This window comes from Rhipicephalus microplus, chromosome 2 (genome assembly GCF_043290135.1).
Source record: "Rhipicephalus microplus isolate Deutch F79 chromosome 2, USDA_Rmic, whole genome shotgun sequence".
NCBI classification, from domain to species: Eukaryota; Metazoa; Arthropoda; class Arachnida; order Ixodida; family Ixodidae; genus Rhipicephalus; species Rhipicephalus microplus.
Window position 1 is genome coordinate 239,295,172 of NC_134701.1, and position 20,634 is coordinate 239,315,805.

The 20,634-nt window shown below is 43.4% G+C and overlaps 1 protein-coding gene across 5 annotated transcripts in view; it reads right to left on the minus strand.

Moving 5' to 3' along the window:
• Positions 1-1,645: 1,645 nt before the first annotated feature.
• Positions 1,646-20,634, minus strand: part of mei-P26 (E3 ubiquitin-protein ligase meiotic P26) — a 50,452-nt gene continuing 31,463 nt past the window's right edge. For 3 of the 5 annotated variants that reach the window (XM_075878173.1, XM_037421299.2, XM_037421302.2), the window contains 4 exons: positions 14,884-14,980; positions 13,695-13,890; positions 12,435-12,740; positions 1,646-10,016 (listed from right to left, as the gene is read on the minus strand). In XM_075878173.1, the coding sequence (XP_075734288.1) occupies positions 9,708-10,016; positions 12,435-12,740; positions 13,695-13,890; positions 14,884-14,980 (908 nt within the window). In that variant the 3' untranslated portion in view covers positions 1,646-9,707. The remainder of the gene's footprint in view (positions 10,017-12,434; positions 12,741-13,694; positions 13,891-14,883; positions 14,981-20,634) is intronic. The other 2 variants (XM_075878178.1, XM_037421301.2) reach the window with 1 other exon arrangement.

Sequence of the window (20,634 nt, forward strand, 5' to 3'; positions counted from 1 at the left end):
TAGAGCTACTTTTGTGCCAAGGAAGTGCTTATATTGAAATAAAAATCACGTGTTAGTGGTCCGCAACGCTAGCACATTTCAAATTAACCGCCTCAAGTAACAAATTTTACGTCACAGTTGCCGCGCACAACGTTGCGCGATTTTACTGGGCGGTCGCCGAGACTAGTGGCAGCAGATCGAAAGTAGCGGGAGACACAGCAGCAACACGGCTATTGAACAATTCCCTGTCATGGTCTTCGTATCTGCCTCCTCGTTGCGGTTCGCGCCCGCGTCCAGCTCCCCAGCGTGTGCAGGGAACCACTTGACGGCAACGTTGGTTTGCGGTCTGGCTATCGTTAAACATACTCTTGCGGTAGTTCCATGGACGTTGCGTGTAGCAAAGTTGACTATTGCAAACCGTGAGCAATGCTAGCTACCATCAGCAGCCAAAAGCCAGGTAACCAAAGAAACGTGGTCCAGCACGTGCTTGGCATTCCGGAACGCCAGCGGCCGAAAGCGGCACCCCCAAATATTTGACGCAAGTAGGTTGCTGCTCAGGGACGTCCGAGCACGCTAATTCCCCTACCTCTTCCCCCTTTAAGCCGGATCGACAATAAAGTTGTCTCATCCACTACTGCCATAGCCCCCGGATGGCAGGCCACGGCCAGACTAGACTGCACCCGCGCGCTCTTGCTGGGCGCGCTTGTTGGGAGCACGCAGGTGCAGTCTAACCCGGCCGTGGGCGGGCGTGCCTAGTTCAACTAAGCGCCGCTAGAAGGCACGACCTGACCAGTTTTACTAGAGTTCCTGTATATGCCACCTAAAGGTAGCATATACAGTAACTGTAAGTTTAGCCTTAGCTTAACTAGACGAAAATTGCACTTGTGAACCACTCGCGCTATTCCCCAGTGACGTTCGGCGGTTCTTTTTTCCACGAATCAAACAGAAACGAACAAGCAGCATATTATTACATCTCTTGATGCACGGAGGGTTCTTTAGTGCAGCTAGTTCGAATACTAGTGATTAATAGTCAGTGGTAACTCTGACGTAATAGGGATCATTTTGCGAATGTCCTACTCATGGCACATGTGTTTCCGTGCATTTACAAAAACTTCTTGGTAAGTAAGGCACTGTTAATGATAATATTGTTACTAAGAAATTATTTGACTTTAGTATCCCTTTAAACTTTGTTGGGAACATAATAAAATACCTTTCTCCCCATACACTAGGGCCGCCGCTTCTGATGGCCACAAATTAAGGGCAAAGAAAGTGGGTTCCCTTTACCTACGTCTCTCTTGAGTCAGCCAGTGATTAAATGAGTCTATTCTGTCACGATTATGCCTTATGAACAAAAAAAACCAATGAAAATGCCTGGTTGGAAGGCATATGTTTTGTTATTTGGTACCTCCAAAAAGTTGAGAAGAAAGTGGCAATCACCGTTGCTGATAAACGACCTGGCAGGTTGGAGACATGAAGCTGCCGGATTAGTAATCAGTGTACAGTAAAATAATAAGTGTACTGCAAATCACATTGGTTTCCATGACCAGGAACTAGCATCACATTGTAATACACACTTAACAATGGAAATGAACTTGAACATGCACAAGAGACAGCAAGCTCTCCAGCCTTCTCACTATCAGTGAGAGCAGCCCAAAAAGACAAGTGCTAAACGGTTGCAACTGCCTTTATTGGAATCAACATGAAACATTGTTACAAATCATTTCCATTTAACTGCTTTCCAAAAATAGTACAAGTAAATGCAATATAACCGAGCATCTCGGACGCATGGTTCAGCAAATGCCCAGACAATAGTGTCATGGAACGCTCACAAGAGCCATGCACACGAGATGAGAAAAAACTGCTTTGTACCAACATATATATGTATATATACTTCAACTTGCTTTTTCGTCTCCATCACCTCCACTTATGTAATGAACAGCCATGTAGGCACAAAGCCAGCGCAAAAATCTCAACAAGATCCAGCTTGGATGGCAAAAAAATGGCTGCTCCGACTTTTTTTATCATCACCTCCTGTCCTCTCCTGCTCCGCATGGTAACATACTTGCAGTATGCAAGCTTGGGTGAACTGCACATCTATTTTTTTTTGTTATTTTTACCACTTTAAATTCTTGCCATTGTAAAACAGCACCAAAAATATATCAGTGCTCGTGTAAAATACATAAACATTAAACGTCTCAAAAGTGTAAACCACGGAAACATGGGGGGGATTGAAAAGAGGGAGAAAAATAACTTTTTTTCGAGCTTTTGTTGACATTTTTTCGCAACACTTCAGAGAAACTACCACATGACATCACTTGCAACAAGGATGGCCCAAGGAATTTGGTCTACTTTCGGCTTTTACAATGAGAGTGTGTGAGAAAGCGATAAGGAATCTGCTCCGCCTTGAAGTGGTGCAGTAGGGGTTGAGTGAATTCAAGGAATGAGAGAAAAAAAAAGTGTATATATAGTATGTATATATATATATATATATTTGTTTAACACCCGGAAGCACTGGAAAACGCTAGCAATGCGAAGTCACACGTCTCCCCTCCCCCAATATCTGCATTCACTGCGGCATGCTACTAAATAAATAAATCTGCCATGCAGCATTAGCAGCTTATCAGACGCTCTTGCCTTGCCTGCCAACTGGGTCACCTTTGACGGTACCAAAATTTTCGCACCCTGTGCAATCGCACCACACTGCAACAAATTTACACCAAAATGAGCATTTACGTCGCATCGCACTCGGCTTGTGGCCATGATTATTGGGTACATTCATTTCCAGGTGGCACTGCAAGCTGCCTTTGAGCTTGCTAGGCATGCCCTATGTTTAACGCAGCAAGAGCCGTGTGCCCGAGTTCTCTGCGAAAAGCCTTAAACATGCCCGACAAACTGCATGACTGCGATGGCAAGCTTTGACAGTGGCTACTGTCCCGTATGCACAAGTTGATGGCACCTGCATAATGAAGGGTACCTCAGAATCATGGCAACAACCGCAGATACACCGATTTCAGCACAATTTCTTTTTTTTACAGTGTGGCCAAACGAGACAGCTGCTATATGGCCAGGTGGCTTATGTCTTCAATGCCGCGTGCCAGCTACAAGAGACTCGACTCTCCCATTGCAAATGCCAGGACAACACGTGTCCCTGATTGCAAGAACCAGTGAAATAGGATGCAGAGGTGGGAAAAACCGGACACGGCAGTGGCAGCAATTGTGCGGTTGCAAATCGACGCGTTTTTTATGGCCTGAAAAAGTGACTGCTCCCGAGGAAGGGGGCCTCAGTATGTAGCATCTAGCACGCTTCTTTATTGCTCTAGGATTATTCAAGTGTTAAAGGGGGTGGGCGCCCATCCTTATGAAAGCGGGCGATGCCGCAGTGCAAAAGACGGGCGTCGAAAAATATATATATATGGTGGGGAGGGAAAGGATACCACAAAGGCAGCGAGCAAGACTGGGCCCCTGGAATACTGACTGAGCTCTTCCAGCAAAACCCGCAGCGGCCAAACAGTGTTGCAAGCGCATGCCACAGGCAAAATAACATCTTTGCATAGATTAAGTGTGGAAAAAGAATAACACAAAAAAATAGGCTCTCTTCCTACACATACACACGCACACACACATGGCCTCTTGTTCACTGCGTGGTTAACTCTTGACACCCGACACTTCTGATTTCTGCTTCACAAGGAGGACCTAACAACAGACAAGGGGTGTGAGTGCATGTGTGGAGCTACTGAGGTAAAAGGCAGTACAAAAATGAAAAACAAGAGGAATTACGGGGAGGGGGTCAGCACAGTGGTTACCGGTTCTCTCTCTTATCCCTAAATCTCACTCATGCCGTCTAAGTTTGTGTAAGCTTCACTTCACGCTGTCTCAATATAAATGGACTAGTCTGGTAGTACAAGCTGCGGAAACAGCCTAAGCAGTAAACAAGTGTCACAGAATACAGAAAAAAAAATGTATACATATATCTCATGAAGAGTGAATAGATAACGTGTGGACTGAAGAAAAAAATGTGCAAGGAGAGAGGGGAATTCATACAAACTTTTTCTACAAAACATTTTTTTTTCTTTCCAATGTTATGGCAAGATGAGTGGGGATAGAATGGATGTACGCTGCCAATAGAAGAGTGATGGTGTGCATAGTTGATGAGTCGTGGCAATCGCAGTGAACAGCAAGTGAGGAAAATGATAAGCTGCATGAGCTAGTCTGCTCAATATCAACAGAAAGGCACTAGCAGATATGGTGCAAGAGAGTACAAGATGGCCTTGTAAAGGTTAAGAACAGTAAATGTTGCGAAGCAGTGCAATGTACCGTAAGCTACTTGCCAACAAAGATTATGCGACCAAAAGAATAAGATTAAAACAAATTTTGTATGGCTAGTAAAAGTATCGACAAGAAAAAAAAGGAAGGCCTGGTTTCATCAACCCTATCAAGTAGATGAGGGGCGCGTTCTATCTACTTCACAAACAACTATCTTTGCTGAAAGACACAAAAATAAAAACAAATGATTAAGGACCCTGCAAAAAAAAATATCATAGGAAAAATACTGCCCTTTCCCCAGCAAACAATCACTATTGGGTAATGTATAGTATACAATAGTATAATATTCATGTTGTACAATAATAATAATGGCAGACTACGTGCAAATAAAGGCTTGTCAGTTGGGGAAAACGTCTCGTCCCCGACAAATGAGAAATAAAAAATGAGTGTCACAGTCTTGTCACAGCGATTTGTAAAACAAGCGGAATAAAAAAAAAACGTATCACCGCACATGCACACACATTGCAAAAAGACAAAACCTTACAACTCTCAAACAAACAAAAAGCAGAAGAATGAAATCACTGTAAATGTGAGAAGTTCTATTATGCTTCACTTTGTTCCTCCAAGTTGATACCTGCCAAGACAATTTCTCTCATTTCTATCCTTTTTAAACGAATGGATGCTTATAAAGCACGGCACTGATGTTCTTTGCTTCAAGCACGCGTGAGATGCTTCAACTTTTGGGGGCACCAGTTGCAAGAAGGCAAGAAATGCCCAGGGAAATGCTAAACACTTGATATAACAGTCGGTGCCCCCTGCAAGGTAAGACGCTCATCGCGAAAGCACTGGAACAGCACTTTTCAGTGCGAGGTTCCCATGCTAACTGCAGGCACTGCCAATTTTGTTTTTTAATAGGCATAAAATACCTCAATTAAAAGTAACATCAAACAAAAGAGCAAACAAGGGAAATAGTATAGAAATAATGATTGTAAACAAGCAAAGCCAAGGGATCAGCTTCCAAAAGGAAAGCAGGGCACACTTTTCAAGCTCTCAACGCTTTTCAAATAAGCTCACAAAAAAAAAAAAGCACGCAAGTGCTCAAGATTCTGACTAGATGCATGTAAATGTATGCACACATGGATGCCTTGCAAAAATTTGCAAAGAAAAACACGAAAGGCACAGAACGAGAGACAAAGGCAAGGGCTCTTTAAAGAAAAGAAGGGAGGAGAAAAAAAAAGGAAGTTATTTTATAAAAATGAACACCATGTATTATGGGTTTTGCCGCCACATGTTACTGGGAAAGAAGCATTGTACTGTCTTTAAATGAAAGGCAACGAAGAAGTTGATTTTATTTTTCTCCCCTCCACCAATTCGTACCGAGCAGCTCCGCCAGTGAAAGAACTACTCAAAACAAACGTGAAGGCAAGAATGGGAAGTTATTCAAAAGAGACGAGGTTGTATAAGATCTGGTAAAAGAAGGCAATTTCCTCTTTCAGCAGTTTCTTCAAAGAAAAATATATATTATAGAGCGCCTAAAAAGTGGCTGCCATGGAATGTTGGCGAAAAGCGCTCGCACTTGGCTGCTGCTTGCTGCCTGCACCCATCCCTTCACAATATTGCTGGCAAGACACGCACGCAAAACTTTGCAAGAGCGCAAAGTGACAGCGCAGCGCACGGCGTCATGCGTGACGCGGGAGTAAAACACGTGGCAGCAAACTCTCCATCACCGTTAATAATAACATGATAAGTATATGTGTGTGTACACACACATATATATACGTGTGTACGTAACATCAGGCACGCTAGAGATGCAAATGCACTGTTAATAAAAAAAGAAAATGGCAATAAAGAAATTGAGGGAAAAAATAGCGCTAAAGGCAAATTGTCTTTTTTTCCTTCTCATGATGTACACTGAACAAACAAAGGCAAAAATATTATTGCAGGCAGCACACTACACAAGCAAAAGAAACAACACACGAGGATGAGCTAATTGTAAAACTATAGAAAACGAGAAATCGGGAGAAATCTACGTCGTCTCGTTTGCAACAAATGACCGCATGCGGGAAAAACAAAAAGCAGGAAGGAAAAATGTATAATAAAGGGAACTGCACTTCATCAGTTCGAGGTGCGTGCTGCATAGCTGCACGATACCAAAATTAAGATGATGTAAAATTGAGGTATGCGTAGAAAATATGTACACACTAGGCAAAGTGTGTGCAGTATTTAACTGTGCCAAGTGAACGGGGCCGGAGTAATCGCACAATGCAAAAATAAAGACTAAAAAGAAGAGACACTGGTGATTGGCCTGGAAAGCGGGTCTCGAAAGCAGTAGATAATAAAGGTGCGCATCTAGGAATGAAAAGTGAGCAGCGAAATTCGGCTTGCTCGTCAACAAAACCTTTGCGACTACAGCACATTAATATAATTTTTTTTTAAGGCGAAGGAAAAACCAAACGCACTGGTGCCAACAACAGAAAAAGGTGGTATCAAATGCAGCCACCGCACTTCGTAAACGTTGCACAAACAGTGCACGCACTCACCCACACACACGCAAAAAAAGAACCACAAGAAACACACACAGAGTCGATGAACCCTAAATAATGCAGCACATGAAGTGACCACAAGTGCTCTGGTGAAAAAATAAAATAAAGCACAACAAGCTTGTCACATGATCAAAAAAAAAAAAAAAAAAGATTATACAGGAACTTTTGGCTGCAAGTATTTCCCCCCCCTTTGCTCTCTGTACTGCAAGGTGCAGCCCACTGGACAGTCCCACCTCCGAAGCCGGCAAAATTACGCAATGCACCCTCCTCCTCCACATTACTCCATCGGCTCAAAAAAAGCAGAAGCAGCCAGACTTTACTAAAACGTGCTACCGTACGCGAGGAACCGCAAATCGGACCTAGACTCCGCGAGCTGTGACAATCGTCGCACAATCACCTGCCCCACATACAGTTCTAAAATCAAACAACCAATGCAGACAACAAAGGCTGAATGCAGTAACAGTGTCCGCATTGAAAGCGCAAAAGCCAACAGGGTGAGAAATGACGGAAGGAGGGACTGTGCGTGAGAAGACACAAGAGCCGCTTGAGCATCAGTTTTCTTTTCACCTATTTTTAAAAATTTTCCGTTTGGCTCTCGAGGGTGCAGAGGGAAAAACGTGGGAGGACGACGTGGAAATAGTAGTTGTCAGTGCAAGTATACGAGTGCTCACATCGAGAGAAAGTGAAGAAAACAGAGAAAGAGCAGAAAGATTGTGTCACAAATCTCCTCTAATGACGATGACAATGCTGCTGCAGTGGTAGCGGCTGCTGCTGCTGTTCGTGTTTAAACACCGTTTCAGCTGTTAACACTGCTTTGTGATAGACCTGCGAGTAATGGTACATATACCGTCTTTTTTTCTTTTTTTTGCTTCAGAATATAGCTGGGAGTGAACCCACATGGCACGTTCGCTATGCATGTATATACTATATATATATATATGTATAAAAACCACTAAATCATAGTAAAAAGGACTAGGCACGAGGGTATATATATATATATGTTGTGTGTATACATATACTATATATATATATATATTTATATGATCCTTCTAAGACTGTTGATGTCTTCAAATAGTTGAAGTTAAACCTGAGAATACCTAGCAGGAGTGGGAAAAAGGCCCAATCTGTATCCGATGTTTACTGCTTTAAAATGTTACAGGAAATTACAAGGGGACTGGTGACATTGTAGGAAAATGGAAACAGAGAAAAAGTAAGAATATGTCCCTATTCGGATTACTCTTTCACTTTAGAAAATAATAATAACAAGAGGAGAAAGAGTGGGGGCCATGTAAGCAGCAGTAAAGCTGGATGCTCACGATTCAGGGTCGCGTACGACCACCACTGCAAATATTGCGAAATGCAACACCCGCGAATGCCGAGCACATGAAGCTTCTAAACTGCTCCACCTGTGCTGGCATACTCGTACATAGCTGCTATAATATTGAGAGACCAGCCATGTAAATAAACATGCTTTACTTATCCCCCGTCTTCACATGCTAAGTATAAGTAGACAGTAGACGGCTACCCAGAATACTAACAGGAGCACAAAACAAGCTCCTAGCTAAGGCAGGGAATGTCGCGCCTCAACAAGGCAACGCGCACCGGAAAAAAAATCTCCGAAGAAAAAAAAAAAAGAAGAAGAAACAGACGTTTGTACTGGAATAGCTTACAAGACTGTAATGCTCATTTACACTTGCAAAGAACTGGCCAGAATACTTCGAGTAAAAAATGGAAAAAGAAGACTGGACCTTAAAAGATGAGATTACAGGCCAGACAAGAAACTGTTTCAACGAGCTGAAAAGAAAAAAAAGTGAAATGTTAACAACATTACCTGCACAGCAAAAAAAACATTTTAAGAATATCACAGTTAGCAATTTGTGTGTCTTCTCAAGCTCGTGCGCGAAAACAGTAGGTGGCCAGGAAAAACAAAAGCAGGAGTGAATGCACTAAAATACGACATCGTTCAAACACTCGCTCTTGCTATTCATATGTGGATAGAAACACGAGTGGACATTGAGGATTTGTGAGACGGTCAGAAGAAAGAATGCTTAAATGTGTAACTTATTACATTGCGTGTCTTTGGGGGCCTAGCTATAGCTGTTAACGCACAGAGAAGGCAGGTGAAAGACGGGAGTGCAACTGAAGAAACAATTAGTAGTTAAAAAAAAGAAAAAGACACGATGATGTGGAATGGCCGGTAAACAGTGCAGGGCAGTTGCGAACTCATGAGAAAACGTTGCAGAAAACGGACAAACCTTTAAAAATAGAAACACAATTAATGATTGATGAAGTAGGGCAAATAGGGGTCAACCAGCTCTGCTTGCATGCTTTAGAGGCAGCACTCATGTCTAGCTTTTCTAAAAAAAAAAGTAACAATGCCCAGGAATAGTTCCAAAGGAGCTGCTGCTTCGCAATTCATGAGGAAAAATGAAGCGTAGAAGAAAAATGAAGGAAGGTGAGAAGCAGCCGAGCAAAATGTAAAGTTAGGTATGACGTGGCTGTGCAAAATGGCAACAAACTAAAGGGGCAGTGATCATAACAAGCAAAAAAACTGGATAAGGCACCTAATGAAATGAAAGAGAACAGTGCACACGTTGCAAATAACGAATGATCAAATGAAGGCAGAGAGCCATGCTTGCAGGAGCAGGCCTCCTCCCTGGTGCGGCCAAACAGAGCCCACACACGTGCATCAAAAGGATGCCGGAGGATGCCGGGAGGAGGGGGTGGGCGCACAGCGAAAGTCAGGCAGGCTGGCCAGAGGTACTAATGAGGGGCAACAAAATAAAACAAAATGTAAAGGTTGAGTGGGGGAGAAACACAGCCAGCTGAAAACCCGCCGCTTCGGAGGTAGGGCAGAGACAGTGGTGTGCCCGACCAACAGCGACAGCAAGGTGCTAACGACACCCCACTTGCCAACCCCCTTCAGACAATGTAGAGGGTGTTGAGCACAAGCACATGGTGGTTGTTCTTAGCCAGTGTGACCACATAGCCCTCCGAGGTGATCTTGAGGCCACAGCAGCGGCTCACTTTCACGTAGGGGCACTCAAACTCTGACAGGAGCAAGCCTTCACGTGAGAAGACCACAACATGAAAACGATTGCCATGGCTGTCCCCCACGAGCACGTCGCCTGCGTCGCTGATGTCGATACCGTTGGGGAAGTTGGTCATCCCATCGCATCCAATCTTGCGGATAAAGTGACCTTCGTCACTGAACACTATGACACAGTGGCCCTGATGAAAAGAGAAGGAATGGCATCTCAGGAGGGGGTACAATGTAAGACTACAATAATGAGGCCCTTGTTAACTTATAATTCTGCATGATTAAGACTTGGCACTCTGGTTCATACTTAAGGAGCATCAAGCTATCATTACCCTCTAACCACCAATTCAACAGCCAAATAACATACCAAACTCGACTACTCCTTTAACGTAGTGATAATTTTATCTGCACAATTCTAATTGTAAGGATGTATTACATAATTGATTTCTGATAAAAAATAGCTCAGAAATTAAAAAAGACACTTTTGAGGGTGGTTTTTTCTCAACACATGCCTCAGTAATAGGTTAGAATGTACTGAACGTAGAGGTATTTATTTATTTATTTGATGCAATACAGGTAACACACTGAAAATTGCAGATTGAAACAAAAGCTTTTGGGATTAATAGATGCTCATTTTGTAGTACATTTCAAAGCATGATGTCAAAGCATCGTTGTCATCTGAAGCAACATTCGTAGCAAAGACACCAGAGCTGCTGTCAGGCACTAATTCCATGTCGTCACTCACACCACTGTCTTTACGGCTAGGCACCTCTTTATCTTGGAGCATCGATGCCACTGGCATTCTTCTTGCAAAGCAGCATTATGAATTGACTGACATGTAAGACATGCATGAAAAACACAAAATTAGTGTTTTCTTTTTAACCGACAACTGCCACCATTTAAGGATGAAAATTGCGAGCAAAGACAACCATGATAAGTTTTTGCTTGTGGAAGGAGCAGAGAGAGAGAAAAACAGAACGGCTTGACAGACATTGCATGTTTCTAAGTGCGAGTCTACACACATTGAACCACTGATATAACAACCATTCTTTGTGGTACTTCTGCATTCATAATAAATAGTGTAAAGGAGTGAGACAAAGAAACAATGCCCTTGATGCAGGTCGGCTGTTCTTTATCTGCCCTCGTCTTTTTTCACATCGCTATCTTGGCAAGCGCCTGTACCCAACGCCGCTTTTGTCATCATTACACTCTGCCACGCTGTGAACATGTAGTCCTGCCAAAGTCTGCCTTTCCCTGGTGGTAGTCGTGTCTTCAAAGGTGGAACCATTCAAAGGCCTTGAACATGAACCACCACAAGTAGAACCAATGCCTCTGGCGGACGGCATTGGCTGCCTTACATAGGTCTGTCACGTCCACAGTGCGTCCTGCTTTGATAGTCTTGCGACGATAGCTCTGGTGGACACCATTGACTATGTGGTTGCCAGTGACCACATGCCTACCAGGGGGGAGCATGTTGCGATGCTTGGCCTTCATGCTTTGACGCAATAACCTCTGCACTGCCATCACTGCCTTCTCCTGTTCTGCAGTCGCGAGGAAGCAAAATACTCCTTGGCAATTCTGTACTACGGCGTCCATATGGGTTAACGCCACAATGGCTGCACATCACGCTAAAGACGCCAGGGGCGTACGAAGGAGCCACCTCGCTGCTCCGTGCGAGCTGATCGCCGTCTGATCGATCTTCGTCTGATTCCTCGTCGACGCAGACTGTCTCCCAGTGATAAGCACGGCGTTCAGATGGTCTCGAAGTCATAGTGAATTGCCTGTGATCTTCAGCAGAACCGTGCGTCGGGAGGCCGGAAGGGCTGATGTCGACTTTAGTTGCTTGCGGCTAATCGCTAGCTTTGGCCAAGGCGTGGTAGAGAGATCCCGATAAAACAGGCATTTTGTCTATTAATGTGTCTTCGGCAGCCATGGATTGATTGAGAGAAGCACTCGGACACCTGGCAAATGACTGCCGTGTAGTAGGCAAATCTCCCCCCCTCCCCCCCCCCCTCCCCCAGCTAGTCACCGAGTCTGCTCTCCTTACTGGGCATCTGCAATTGTGGTCTTCCAACTGGGGCATCCAGAGCCGCGAAAATGCTCAGAGTCAAGCATCAGAGCTTTACTCAGCTGCCATTCATTGTGAGCTGAACTTCTAGAGACAAGAGGTAATCATCTCCCAAAACCATATCCGCATGCAAGTCCTCGAGGACAAGAATAAGAATTACAAGGACTTGGGCAATTCGCATTTGCTGGTTGCATTAGCTTTTTTTTTTAATTTAGTTCTTAGTAGAAATCCCCCCCCCCCTTCTTATTTATAGAGCTGGCATCTACTAAGTGCAACCCTAACACAAGCTTATATGGTATGTTAACACTATGCAAGAACAGTAAAATTGGTTGTGCAAGCAAATGCTAAGCACCGACATGTCAATAAAAACCTCAAACGATTCGATACAGGAAATATTTTGCCACGCTAAACTAGAGTATTCTAACAAGACACCCATTTGCAGGCACAAATTAATTAGAAAATGAACGAGCGCTTTGCCTTAGTTCCAATATGCCATGCAGTGACCATACAGTGCCAACAAAAATGGTAATAGAAAGCCCACCTTGAAATCGCAGATGTAGTACTCCCGGCCACTGATGGCGATGTCCGAGGGCTCTCTCATGTACTCGCTGCAGTCAAACCATAGCAAAAGCTCGCCTGCCTCTGAAATGACAAATACAGTTGGCGACACACTGTCCACAGCGACTATCTTATTCTCTGCGGTGATGGCCAGGCCTGCTACGATGTCAATGTAACGAATTGCAATCTTCTTGATAAAGTGGCCACCCTTGGTGAATATCTGCATACGTGACCGCTCGTTCCCTCGATCGCAAATGACGTACTTTCCACTGCTCTTGATAACAGCCACCTGAAAGGACGAAATCCCCAATAGGTTGACTAGCGAAATATGAAAGTCATGCACAGCATTAAGACATTGTTCAGAATTAAGCCTCGTACTATATGCTATCTCGTCTGCACTAACTCCACGCCATTCTGTCCACTAGGTTGCTTGTAAATGATACTGTTTGGCAGCAATGTCATACAGTAAAACCTCGTTAACAAAGCAGAATATAACAAAGTAATGGATACAACGAAGCAATTGTAATTCCTCTTGAAATTCCCATAGACACCCATGTATTTAAATGTATTTAAAACCTCATTCTAACAAAGCTGAAAGATTTTTTTAGCTGATTGTGGTGCTGAAGAAAGTGATTTCTCAAGAACTGCTTATCAGATTTGTCTGCCACTTCTTTTATTCTGCTCCTGGATGATTTTGCCAGGGTGTAACAAGCTCCTTTTTTTTATTAAAAATTGGTGCCATTAATCATTATTAAACAATTTTTGATAAATGTCATACCTACTGGCTACATCAAATTCAAAGTTGCATAAAACTTTTTTGAAGGGTAAACAAATTCAAAAGTTGCATAAAACTTTTTTGAAGGGTAAATTGAAAAAAAAAAAAAGGCTCTTTAGCACTTTAGAATATCTGTCTAGGGATGACCACAAATAATTTCAGCCTTCTGGTATATCCTGGGATTTCTTCCGGACTCGGTTAGACCTCAGTAACTCTAGAATCCCTGAACAAAATAACATGAAACTTTGCAGTTTTTCTAGTTTTAATGTAGTGAACATACCCTGAAAGTTTCATTATAATATCTTAAAAATAAAAAGTTCAGTTTTTGGGGTAGTGTCCCCCCTTAAACGGCGTTCGCAGGCGTCTTTGCGACAAGTGTATATAAGACTTCTGTACCCCGAGTTTTTGAAATGAAGTGCCTCCTTTTCTAAAAGATATGGAGTCACAAGTATCATATAAAAAGAGCACCTTTCGTGGATACCACAGCTGCCCTTCCTCCTTTCCAGCTATTCCAAAGGTATACTTGAACTCTCCAGCCTTGTCAAACACCTGGATGCGATGATTGTTGGTGTCAGCCACTATAATTTCTTCTTCGAGGCCCAAGCAGAAGCCGTGCGGCGAGCTGAACTGGCCCTTGCTCGGGCCCAATTGGCCAAATTTGCACCTGTTGCAGTTGAAAAAATGTAGGAGGACACCGTTACACCACCAGTCTAGGATTACCTTTCAGGCTTTGGCGCATTCCATGCAACAATTACACTGAAGAAGCAAAGGCCATAACATACGCTCAGTGCACCTAAAATGAAAAAAACTTGGCATTAGATTTAGCCTAGGGGGATCCCAGCCTGCGCTAGTTAAATTCCAGGGCTGCAGTGAACAAGTGTAAACCGGTCTTATGCATGCATGTTACTCCCTCTCATAACTTGTCTCTGCATGCACAACTCAGTAGAATCTCATGAATTTATCTGTAGTCCCAGCGTAGGGCCATTAGCCCAAAATGTGCTAGGTTGTGGTTGTTACAAGCTGCTTTTCACTGATGCTGAATGTTTGATATGAATGTGTGCTGCGTCACAGACATGAAAAGCTAGTGCTGCCCGCACAGAGTATAAATTTTGGCTGGGATAAATAAAAAGAAAATAAGATAAAAATGTTTTACAATTTACCTGGGGAAGACTAAAAAATAAATCTCAAGACTACTCAAGACAACTTGCCCCCCCCACCTCCCTTGTTCAGTTTAGTTCGAAAAGAGTGATTTTATTTCACAGTTTTGTAACACTGAGTGATTGCTTCTTACACTGATTTCATATGAAGCAATGTGCATTGTACTGAAGCATGTATTCCAGAATTCTGCTTTCAGCTGTGCCTTTGCAGCAGGACCATGTGCTGTTAGTTACAATTTGAGGCATAATTCACAATAGCCACTCCAAAACAAAACTTCTCAAGAATGTGGGACCCTTCTCCACCCTCCCTCCCCCTCTACTGCTGGACTGTTTATTTCAGGTTACTCATGCAAAAGTAGCACAATCTTCACAAACACGTGCGTGTCTCCCTGCCTGTGTTAGTGTCATCAACACTGAGCAAGCAGTTAGGTCAATGAAAGATGCTCCATGTAGCAGCACTGTGTTAGCAAACCAAGCATATAAAAAAAAGGGGGACGCACACAAGTGACAGGTACCTTATCTGCATCGTGTTCAACTTCGTGCTGGAACTGCGTGGAGGAGGCACGTACCCCGACTGCACTGGTAGTGCTGGTGACACTGTAAGTAGGACACATGCGAACAAGAATATCTATGAGCACACCACTAGGGAATCCATAAGTGCTAGTTTTTCACAGAATTTAAGCATATGTTACAGACATTCAAGAGAAATTTTTAGAGGTCTAAGTTAGAGGCTAAGTTTTGAACATTCTTAGAATGTTGCAATTCCAATATTCAATCACACCTATTAGAACCGTCCAGGATAACTTAGTCGTGGAAGCTCTCTGGAAGGTTTTGGACAATTTTTGGGCTAGCAGACGCCGAAAAGATACGATACGCGCTAGCTGCCATCTTTGCAAGGGCTCGACGGATTGCAATGCTGGCACTTCTGGACTGCGCCTTCGCTTGCCATTACGCATGGCATTATCTTTCAAAGCCCGCTTCGATGTGAGAGGTGGGACGATTACAAGTGAGGGAGAGCGTTTGAAGTTACTGTTTATTGCTATAGTTACGTTTCCAGTGAAGCTTCTTTCCGTGAACAACGTGGCGAACTGTTGCCTCCTAACTGCGTTGTGCACATGATTAAAAAGTTATGTACATTTTCGCATGTGGACAACTTTAGAGTTATTTTTTTCGTAGTAGTAATTTGTGGTGCTGTACCTACTTTTGTGCACTTAGCAAAAACTGATCGAACTAGCTCACTACGTCGTATGTCTGTGTGAGTAAAGAAGTACCAAGCGAATTCAGAAAATGGTACACCGTATTGCCAATACCAAGCAACATGGATCCTACTCTGCATGCTGGAAGAAGAAAGGCAAGGGCTGACTACATAGACAAAAAGACAAGATTTTTGAACACGGCCAGATTCACTGACGCCGCGCCTTATCAGACCAATGCAAAGAGATATGTGTGTGTAGCCACCGACCATAGAGGGAAAATTACAGCCTGCGCTTCAATAGATCAGGCGTCGACAACACAAGCAGAAGAAGTTGCCATAGCACTCGCAATAAAAGAGGGATGGACGTGAAACGCTCCATTAACAATCATTTCAGATTCGCAAAAAGCTTGCAGAAACTATCTAAAGGGCAAAATTGGAGCACAAGCGCTCCGTATATTGGTTGGGACAGGATGGGACCCCACAGTGAAATACGTACAGGCTGTGACTTGGGCACCGGGGCACGAGGGTGTGACAGGAAACCTGCGGGCGGATGAGGCAGCTCGAGGCTTCACAAATCACCGAGCCACTCAAGCCAATGCAAGTGATGACCCTACACCCCTGGACCCTAGCTTCGCAACAATTTTAAAGTACTACAGAGAAAATAGGCAGCTGTATCCACGTCCTCACAGCAAGCTCAGCGCTGCGGAGGCAACAGCGCTAAGAAAAATACAGACTAACACTCACATAAATCTGCACACTCTTCACCTGATCTACCCCACGGCGTACAGAGATATGTGCCCGTGGTGTGGAGCCACCCCAACACTCTTTCACATTACGTGGGAGTGTGCAGAGCACGACGAAGAGCACGACACCACTGGCACGTGGGAGGAATGGGAGGCGCTGCTGTCTAGCCCAGCCCTAGTGGATCAGCTGCGACTGATCCAAAGAGCTGAACGGATGGCTCGCGCCAGTGAGGCCCTGGAATAGGGGCACCACCCGGCCGAACAGACTTCGCTCTCCACCCCGTATATTCTTCGGGGCAATGGAGTTCAAGCCTGTCTGGATTATGTATATAATAAAGTTTTGTACTACTACTACTACTACTGTGTGAGTAAAACTTGACTAATCCGTCTTCGATGGTGATAGAATGCCCTGATCGATAGCGACAGTTGTTTTCAAGTGTGTCATGCTCGCTGGTCGCAAATGGCATGCGAGCGTACTCCAATCTGCAGGCCAGCAGACGTGGTGGGTTATTATGTTACGCTACAAGACGATGCGCGAAAAAAAAATGGAGATGAAATCAGAAAGCTATACATTCTTTCGTTGCCTATTTCATCATCAGCTTTGTCTTTTTTTTTTTTTCACCTGTTAGTAATAACGCCGTGCAGTATGTACGGTTATGACCTATAGTAGCTCAAATCGAAGTGGAGCTACATAGATTTTGGGAGTATCACTTAGGACTAGAAAAGAGGTGCAGACAACCACCAAAACGAGTAGAAAACATATCATGCGGAAGTTAATTTTAGACACGACGCGCACTCATTGTACCGATACCACCACATGTCTAAAGTTGAGACTAAAACGCAAGTTGGTCAACGCATGTTTGCGACATATACTATGCGACTGCTGAGCAGGTATATTCTCGAGCTATTTTTGGGACACAATCGCTTTTGTGATATACTGTGTCGTGTTGTGCAGTGAAGTAAGTAGACATGAACTTGTTTTACCGATGAGTTAGCGGTGCGATAGCTCACCTTGCATCGTTCTTAAGGCGTTCTCGTGCCCGCTGGCTGTTTTGATCGCAGACGGGACGAGTTCTGCTTGTGGGCATATGAGGTCACAACTCAAATGTGTGCTCGAGGCTATTATTTCAGCCCTTCAGCGAACCTAGCCGCAAATTTCCAAGCAGACAATGCAGAAGAAAAAAAAATACATGTGGCACAATGTTTCGTTTGCTGCCACCACAGTGGCGTTTTTTTACATTTACGTTGGCTATCCCAGCACTCGATTTTCCATTCTTCGGGCAGCTTCGGGTTGTCTCAGTTTCTCCACACACGCAACTACGACGCTGTTTATTGTCCCGACCGGAGCTAGCTGGCTGACCCTCTGGCTAGCTCTGGCTGCCAGAGGTCTGAATATCGAAGATCCCCACCGTAAAGAAGTTCCTATTTTGCGCCTTTACGGTAAGTGCATCAACGAAGAATTTCGAGTGTGAAAATAACACATTGACAATATGAAAGGACAGGACAAGAGCCCGTTTTGTCCTCATTTTGGGAATGCGTGTTTTTGCACTCAAAATTCCAGTCAACTCTATGCACCATGTCCCTGAACTTCAAGTCTTGTTAAACCATCCGTCACATCATGAAGTGCGATCCCTCTATATTCCAGGTTACCTTAGCTTAGTGGGATGGTATACACATTTTGGATACCAAGCAAATGTTCAGTCATGCTTGATTGCCTTCCTTCCATTTCCTTTTTTCTTTCGAATATCCATGACTCGTGCAAACATCTGCACAGTTAATCAGAATCTGTCAACTACTTTATTAGCAGCAAGCAGTAAGTGCGTGTGAACATTCGAACTTTCACATATTTTTCTAATAGAGTTTGTTATCCTATCAGATTCACACTAAATTTTATTATATAAGGTATTCAAACTTTCGAAAAATAAACAGAATGGTTCCATGTGCTAAAGATCTAATCATACCACTTCTTCATTTCTTTTCATTTCATTTCTTCATTTCATTTCATTTCTTTTCATTTCTTTTCGTTCAAAACTTCATTTCTTTTCGTTCAATAAGTCGAGGAGCACGGGACTAAAAGCTCGAGGGATTGATAAAGTACAGACCAAGTCACAAGTTGGCAAAGCAGCAATACACGACAGACATTCGTACATGTAGAATAAAAAAAATAATAAACTTTACAAGTACAAAATGACACCAAGTACGAATACAAAAGTTATGAAACAAAGCTCCACAAATAGAGAGTGAGGGAATGCATATGTACCATAACTTGGCATGAACATGAAAAGCAAAAATCAATAAGTAGTGACCAAAATTGCGGGAGATGTACTATTCAGGAAAGTGAATGAGCTGGGCGAAGCATCTAATGTGACGATTTTGATTATTTGAAATTGCATATACCTACAGCGCCCTAGTTGGGTAATAATTGTAAGGAATTTATTACACATGACATAATAATGAAGTGTCACAAATAATCGGAATCAAAACTATACACTGGTACACAGAGACATCACAGTAAAAGATAAAATACAGTAATAAGAATTATTTTAAAAATGCGCAAGACAGCCAATTGTAGTGACATTTCTTGCAATATTTGAATAGATTCATAGAAAGTTCTCAATGGCAGAAGAAAGGACGAAGTATCAAAGTCTTCGTCGTTTAAGATGATTGATAGGCAAAGAAGACCGTAGGACAATGTTCATCCTAAACGCTTCTAGGAATAGGTAAAATCCACATTTAATTCGTCGTGCCTAGCGAGACGAACACTTGTGCTTACGTTTATCTAAGCAAGATTAATTACGGTACTAGAACCATGTTTAACGAATGTTTTATGACATGTAAAATATAAATACGAGGTTTATTAAAATGATATTCTTTCTCCCACAGCGCGAACGCATTGATTCAAACTTCTGATCTTAAAGTATAATCGATGAAGAACCGCAGGTGGTCGAAATTCCCGGAAACAGGGCTCTGATACTAAAGTTTCCACTTGTGGTTGAATGAATTTAGTATGTTCAAATTAATAGGAAGTCTTACAGTGATTAACATCTCTCAGGGAACCTGCAGCTTCGCCGCGAATAACCGCAATAACCGCGAACAACTACAAGCCAACTCCGGCGATTTTTCAAGGTCAATGGATCTCAATAAAATTCGCTGGGTACGTTCCTTTCCACATTTCCATCATTTGTACCAATATATGGGCTTGAGAGATGCGCTGATTGTTTGCAAATGAATTTCAAAGATTTCCTCGCAAAGCTTACTTCGCTTGCCAGAATTATTGGCAACACTGTCGGGGTGACGTCATGCTTGGCATGTCAACAGAACTGATGCAGCTGATGCCAACACTACTTTGGCCGCTACACCGTTTATTGTGGTGGCCACAAGACAACGGCGGAAGTGTTTGGCACGGGTATTGCAGAGGAAAGCTTTCTTCCTTCCCGAGTGGTGTTTGGCCAGTGCTTCACTCGTCTGGCTTTCACAGTTTTCACACTACGCGCCGGCGGGACCAGTATACAGCCTCCGGTTCTTACGTCATACGCAGAAAGGGCGCCCGGTCGGGTTTAAGTTTCGCACTGTTTGACTTATTAAAATCATTTGCGAATTTTCTAAGCATTTCAGCTATTGGTCTCGTGACAAGAGTACCTGAGGAACATAAAAACACCATTACCTTGACATGGTCGAAAAATCGCCGGAGTTGGCCTTTGAGTTCACGAAAGTTGGCGTATAGTTTTGCTCGTGGGCCTTTTCAAGAATGGTTTTCAGAAATGACAATTTAAAGAGCTTAAGTGCCATGTACTGCCCTACACTTGCTCGATCAAAATTATTTTACCGAAAACGGGTCACCATCACACAGCAAGAGAGCAATTTTTGTGGAGAGCAGCGCGTGCAGTGTTGTTTGTCTCCTCCGCAATGTTACCCGCGCCGGTGCGTGCAGCGCCCCAAGCGGCATCGGCGCACTTTGGGGACCAGTTTCGGCGGCCGCTTTTCACACCTCTCCATTCTAGCCACCCTAGCATTGCACTTATTGCTAACTGCACTGTCTAGTTATGCAATAATATTTACTTTTTGATAAGCACTTTCTTTTCTATTGTCTCCGAAAACAATAGAGTGGCAGCATTGTGTATCTTCTAAATTGACTGACCTAGAATGAAAATGTTTGCATATTTGAAATCAGCAGGAGAAACTACATAAGCAAGTATTTTTTCGTCATGTTTGGTCCACAAATACAGAAAATATCTCCACACACCATGTCCCCTCTTAATACGATGGGTTTAACGTCCCACGACCACCATCTGGAGCCCTCCACTATGGCATCT